This window comes from Nyctibius grandis, chromosome 24 (assembly GCF_013368605.1).
Source record: "Nyctibius grandis isolate bNycGra1 chromosome 24, bNycGra1.pri, whole genome shotgun sequence".
NCBI lineage: Eukaryota > Metazoa > Chordata > Aves > Nyctibiiformes > Nyctibiidae > Nyctibius > Nyctibius grandis.
Window position 1 is genome coordinate 7,346,024 of NC_090681.1, and position 6,832 is coordinate 7,352,855.

General features: G+C 47.9%; 1 protein-coding gene across 1 annotated transcript; it reads right to left on the reverse strand.

The window, feature by feature from the left end:
* Window positions 1-596: 596 nt before the first annotated feature.
* Window positions 597-6,312, reverse strand: PTAFR (platelet activating factor receptor). The gene is made up of 2 exons (XM_068417970.1): window positions 6,132-6,312; window positions 597-2,360 (listed from the first exon to the last, which is right to left on the reverse strand). Exon 2 carries the CDS (start codon window positions 2,300-2,302, stop codon window positions 1,241-1,243), a length of 1,062 nt encoding a protein of 353 aa, XP_068274071.1. The 5' UTR covers window positions 2,303-2,360; window positions 6,132-6,312; the 3' UTR covers window positions 597-1,240.
* Between the last annotated feature and the right edge of the window lie 520 nt (window positions 6,313-6,832).

Sequence of the window (6,832 nt, forward strand, 5' to 3'; positions counted from 1 at the left end):
AACAAAGATACTGAAGCATTTTAAGCTTTTTTTCTTCTTATCGTAATGCCCGTGCTGACAATAATCAACTGTTATCTGGAGCCTCCAAAGTAAAACTGGATTTCCACAGACACCTGTAGTCAGCCAAAAATTACTAAACTGAGTGCAAGAGACCACTGGTTTGCCCGTTGTGCTATCATACAAGAAGCCAGGGCAGACAATAGTCCCCTCTGAACTGATGCTATCTGGGGATGGGAGCGAAGGCACTGCCAATTTCTCTTCGTGCCTACTGGTCCGGTTACTTGACTGATTCAAGAGCTGGGAGCAAAGGCAAAAGTTTGTAATAGCTCCTCACAGGAATCTTACAAATACCGTAGGGGCGGGTGTCAAGAGGATGGGGCCAGACTCTTCTCAGCAGTGCCCAGTGACAGGACAAGGGGCAACGGGCACAAACTGAGACACGGGAAGTTCCATCTGAAAATGAGGAACTTCTTTACTGTGAGGGTGGCAGAGCCCTGGCACAGGCTGCCCAAGGAGGGTGGGGAGTCTCCTTCTCTGGAGATATTCAAAACCTGCCTGGACGTGACCCTGTGCAACGTGCTGTGGGTGACCCTGCTTTGGCAGGGGGTTGGACTAGATGATCTTCGGAGGTCCCTTCCAACCCTTAACCATTCTGTGATTCTGTGGGATTCTGTAAGAAGGGATCAGAGGTGCAGATCTCTTCTTTGACGAGCTCCTTGGGCTAAATCCCTTCTAGCCACTCAAGAGCTTCCTCAGCTCAGTCTCTCCTCACAGAGCCATGCAAGCTGCTTAGAAAAGTCACTTGATGCTAGCAACTCAGTCTGTTCTTCCAGGTCTTTTAGAAGTCTCTTACAGCTCTGATGATACTGGATTCTTCATGGGAGCTGGGCAGGGACGGTGCTATCTATCTGGGCTGACACAGTGGGTAACTTCAGTGCACTTAGCTTCTAGCTGCTCACTGCAGAGACTCAATGACATATTTCTTTCACATAAAAGCAGATCATCTGAGCTGTTCTCAGTGCCCATGAGAACATCAGCCTAGACAGAAGGTGCTTTTCTGCCAGATTATTACAGGTTCCAGTTCTGCCAGCTCCATGTGATAGAAGAAATGAGTGCCCATTCTTTCTAATGAGAAAAAATGTTGTATCCTGGTTCTCTGTTGTGTTCCTCAGTGCCCCTTCTTGAGAAAAGATGAGTGACTGATTTACGCACCTCAGTCTGCAATCAGAACAGAGCTGACCTAGATCCTGATGGCATCCTCTTGGTGAATGGTGCCCTCAATCACGGTGTCCGTGGTTTGCCTGGAGCACTTGCGACTCCCTTTCATGCTTTTCAGGTTTTCTGAAAGATGCTTCTGGAACTTCTTGGTGAGGAAGCAGTAGATGATTGGGTCCAACACACAGTTCATACTCAAGAGGCACAAAGTCACCTGATGAGCATCATTGAGTTGTTGGCGCAACTGACAGTTTTCCTTCTTCCACTGCTCCAGAACAGTCAAGGTCCAGGGCAGGTGCACTATGTGATGAGGTACAAAGCTTACGATGAACACAGCCAGCACCGTGCAAACCATCCAGAGCGCCCTTTGCTTGACGTGAGCGCTCTTCCGTGGATGCGCTGATTTGGAGAACAGGGTCCTGATAATGATGATGTTCCAGCCTAGTATACAAAGGAAAATGATATAGAAGAGGATGCAGATGATGACATGAATGGCGAGAACAGCTGAAACACTGCCAGAAGAGTCATAGCGCTCAAAGCACCGCGTGAAATTCCTCGAATCGATCTCCTCCTGATTAGTATTATCATCAAAAAGGTAATACAAAGAGCTGCCCGCTATTATGATCCAAATAGCTGCTGATACGTAGATGCCCCTTCTCTGGGTGGTAAACTGAGCAGCTTTAATGGGATTAGTCACAGCTTGGTAACGGTTGTATGTGATGACCATCAGAAAGGCAACAGAAGTGTAGGTGTTAACAAAAAATAAACAGCCAGCCACATTACAGAGGAACTCGGGCATGATCCAGTCTCCATGGTGGTGATAGTAAACAATCCACATTGGCATCGTTACCAAGAAGAGCAGGTCAGCTACTGTCAGATTCACCATGAATATCTTGATTTCATTGAGTTTCTTGGTGGGGTAAATACGGCTGAAAATCCAGAGCACATAGCAGTTGGCAACAAAGCCCAGAATGAAAATGATGCTGTAGAAAACAGTGAAGAGGTTGTAGCGAAACTCGGAGTCTATGTGGCATGAAATGTAGGTATCAGCACCACCTTCAGCACCACCCTTCCCCTTTCCAGACATCGTGGTGCTGAGTGGGCACGTCTGAAGCAGAATTTCCTGCCGTAGCTTTTCTTCTTACCTAAAAATAAAAAGCATAAAATGAGCTGATTGCTATGGTGCCATTGCTAAGCCAAAACCCACCTTTCATTTTCAGCTGTCTGTGACCACAGGAGCTCTGCTCCATGCCTTGGCTCCAGCCACAGACGCCTGCCCTGTCCCCTTGGTCCTCTCTTTGACACCATTTCCACACCATACTAGCCTTTGTGTCTTCATCCAGTGGTGTTTGCTGCAGGGCGGATCTGAGATCACCAGTCTCTAATCTCAAAAGACTTTTCTGCATGAGGGCTCTTAGATAAAATCATCCATTACTCTGCTTCATCTCAAGCTTCTTAATCTTTTACTATAAGCAAACAGGTTTTCTGGGTGTTTTTCCCCCCTGTGGTTCCTAATGCTTTCTTACTTGCCTACATTTATTTTTACCTAGAATTTCCAGAAGTCAAACAGTATCTGGTAAAAACCTCTAGTGCCATTTCCAGAGTCACCCTCTACTTGTTGTTTCCTGACATTTTCCTTCTTACACTTATAAAGATTGTATTTGTTTTCTTAGTTGCAGGCACCGTAGGATCTCACATTCACTTCATCGCCTACCAGAGCTCTCAATATTTTTACTCAGTGAATGACGTGAAAGATGAGTCACTAATCCTAAAGGGTGATGTTTATGGTACATTGTTGATTTTAACTACAGATTCTCTCTCCTAAAATCCTGGCTCTTGTCTATCGTGCCATCATTTTGAATTCAAGTTGTCATTAAACCAATCTGGCTCCCCCTTTTTTTCCACCCCTCTACCATTTCTGCATCAAATGCAAGTGTCAGCAGCAGCAATTCTGTACTATCCTGCGTCGCTGGGGAGGCTGCGGACAAACACTGTCCCTAAAGAGACACCTTCAGGTTTTTAATATTACCAGTTAGTATTTCTTCACATCTTGCCTACAGTTTGGACATACCAAAGTCCTGCATCATCAATACTGTATGTGTTCTTGTCTCAGATTTACATGGATTTGGTCTAATCCCTTGTATACTTTTAACCTGCTGCTTTTACCACCCAGAGGACGTACACGCCTGTCCTTGGCTCTCGCTCCAGGTCCCTGTCTGACGCTGGGCAGGCGCTCACCTCTCCATGACACAATCCTGCAGATCTGCTTGTTTTTCTCTCCCTCTTCCTTCATGGGAAGATAACTGACTAATGCAGGTAAAGCACCCACCAGCAAGGACACTACGTTGCTCGCTGATGGTCAACTTGCTGGGTTTTTAACCGCATCTGCAGAACATGGTGGTTTTCCTTGAGAGTGAGTAGACTCTACCACCAGTCACCAAGCCTAAACTTCTTGTGCAAGTTATGGGAATGCCGGGTGCTGCACACTGTAATGTGCTTGCCTCAGCTCTGCCAGCCCCACGAACAACAAGCATTTTCCCCCAAAGACTGCTGCCTCCTGAGAAGGCACCCTCCTGCCTTGAAACTTCCTGGATCTTCCCCAGCAGCAGATAGTGGCATGAACCCTCCTCTCACCCTCTCTGGGTTGAGTCTCTCGTTGTGCCCATGTGCTGTTGGTTCCTCATTTACACATTTGCACATTTGCAATTTTTCTCTGCAAATGGGGAAGTCAGCTCTAACTCAAGAAAGCTCTCCATTTCTTCATAAAACTCTGCAAACCCCTTGGTTTGCAGACCTAACTTTCCAGTTGTTAGGAAGGCAGGAGTCATCTTCCCGAGCCTGTCCTTCCTCACTCCTCACAGGTCCTCTAAGGACATGACAACTACAGATATCCACAACTTGTCCCTGGACCTTCACAGGCCGCTGTGTGCTGGGCAGCACTAGGGTTTGAGTGTCTGTAAACCCAATCCAGCAGCCACGTTCCATGTGAATTAACAAGTAGCTGTGGCAGTACTAGTAGTTGGCCAGGTGACACATGTATCTGTGCTCTTTCACCTTGATCTCTGCCACCCTGCTGAAAACCCACTGATCTCTACAGGGTAATAGCTGATTCAGGTGGTGGTAGCCAGGAGGTGATGGTCTGGGCTATGACATCTTGGGGTCTGGCCACAGAGGTCTGGCACATCCCTGTGGAGTAACGTATCACTCCCTGCTGCCCTGCGGAGAGGTCCCAGAGCAGAGAGTGACCCGCGCTCTGTTCCCTGTTCTGCCTTTGATTCATGCAGGACCCAAGGCAAGCCCTACTGATCATCTCATGGATCTGTTTCCACACCCTCATCTATGTATGAAAAGTGGTAATTGTCACAACACAGCCTTAAATAAATGTCTGTACCTCAGCTCTCCCACCCACTGAGGGACCATCTCTGGTAAGGACACATGCTGGCTGGAAGGGTTGGCATCTCTCAGCTCGGGAGAGCACCTAGCAGATGCAGACGTTCAGGGAACCGGTGAGGCTGTGCAGAAGCAAGAGAAACTAGTGGGGAGCTTTGTGTTTGATTCACTATTCTGATGTTAGAATAAGGTAAAAAAAAAAGTCCTAATTACCTGAGATCATTAGATAACTTAATTTTTTTTCAAATCTGCATCGTAAACCCACTGTTATGGCTATCTATCTGCCAACTTCAGCAAATAGTTCTGGTGCTTGGGGCTGGAATCTTTGCAATGAAAGGTGCTCTATCACTGTAACACCACACCCAAATATACTAAAAGTGTGTGGGGGAGAAAGGTGGTGGATTCCACTAGAAGAACTCACGAGGAGGAGAGAAGTGCCCACATCCAATATATAGGCACAACTGTTATTCACAAAGTCCCTTTAGACTGTGCCGTGGAGCACTGTCCATCTACCCCTCCATTTCTGGTGCTGTACATGGGCATGGCAGCCTCCAAACTTTGCCCAGGAGCTCTGGTGAACTTTACTGGTGGGGTCTCCAGGCCTGCCTGTCAGCTGCCAGATTTAGCAGAAGGGGTGGGAGGGAGAGCGAAACTGCACGACCCCCTCCACTGCAAAGCCCTGCACAGAAGATGGGCTTGAGCTAAGGGGCTGCGCTCTGACCTGGAGGGATGGATGCGGGGACGTGCTCTACATTGCTAGGAACCTCTGGCAAAGGTGGGCTGTGGGAGATGGCAGTGCCGTCTCCTGGCCCCAACAGCACTTGGTAGAGCTCCTCTGTCTTTGCACTAATAGGCTGTGCAGTGCCAATGACAAGGTCCTTCAAGGAAGCACAAGAGAGTTGTTTTTCCCTTCTCGCTTGTCAAGCCAGATATTCTACAAAATACAGCTAGAAGAGAGCATGGCACCATTCCCCACTAAATCTACTCAATGCCCTCTTCCCTCTTCAGCCTGAGGAACTCAAGCTCACATCTCCCATACAGTCCTAAGCCCTAGACTCTGGAGTACCATATGGGGGATCTCACTCAGCTTCTCCTGTTCAAGCGGTTCCCCTTCACATAAAACACGTAAGTACTCTCCGTGCCAGCAGAAGGGAGAACGGGCGCAGTGGTCAGGGTGTGGGCTGGTGGGTGTGGGTTCCATTAGCTGCTGCAGGAGGCTGTGCTGCTCTACCAAAATCCCTGGAAACTCTAGCCCAAGCCACTACCTTCTACACTAGTGCACCAGCCAATAATCCCAAAAGTGGTTTATATCATCAGCTATGCAGAACTAGAGGTGGAAGTAACCAGCTGTGCAGCAGAGCGTGGCTGGGGCAGCTGCAGACTCTGCTCCCATGGGCCATGCTCTCCCAATAAGGATTTACTGGCTCATGGCTGCAAGGTGCAAAGACCACGCTAACACAAGCTGTGCCATCAACAAAAGCATATTCCAAGAGAAATAGTGCTAATAAAGTATATTTCGTGCTTACCACAGTCGAAAGGATTCAGCACGATATGTCCATCTTCAGCTTTAGCAGAGCAGTGATGGGTGTTTTACTGAGGATGCTTGGTCTTCTTCCAAATGTTATTTTCTCTGACCTGGGGCTGGAAGATCTCTGCGCAGGCAGCTCTCAAGAACAGGACACCAGAATGGGAGCAACTGCAGCACATGACTGCGGAGTCACTAGAGAAGAGGAAATTGTGTGGCATGAGCTCAGAGGAAATAAGAAATAAAAAAAGCTGTAAAGACAATTAACCACAGTGAAGATCTGGAAAGTCCTCAAAGCTGTTTGCTCAAAGTACGTCTGCTTCTCATGGTCCTGAACGAGGGCAACGTTGGGGTTTCCCTCTAAAGGCAGAATAAGAATCCACTCCCTGTCCCTGGTTAGATCTGGGATTAGACAGCATTTGAGCACCCTTCTTCCAAACAGATGGATGGCAGAAGCCAGAAGAGCTTTCACTTAATAACTTCGAGGAAAGGAAGTGCCAGGAAACTCATCTATCCCATGGACAGGCTGATTCCCTAGCAGAGTCTCCTTCACACTTGTATTGGGGCTAAAGAGACCCAGGAATCCACCCATCCCGTCTCCTTTTCTCTCAGGGGCTTTCAGCAGACACTGAGACACCACAGCATGGCAGGTCTTCGCCTGGCCCATCCACCATCACATCATGACCATCATTATTCATGGCA

Coding starts and splice junctions, on each gene's coding strand:
- PTAFR (XM_068417970.1), bottom strand. CDS start 2,302: ATGTCTGGAAAGGGGAAGGGTGGTGCTGAAGGTGGTGCTGATACCTAC.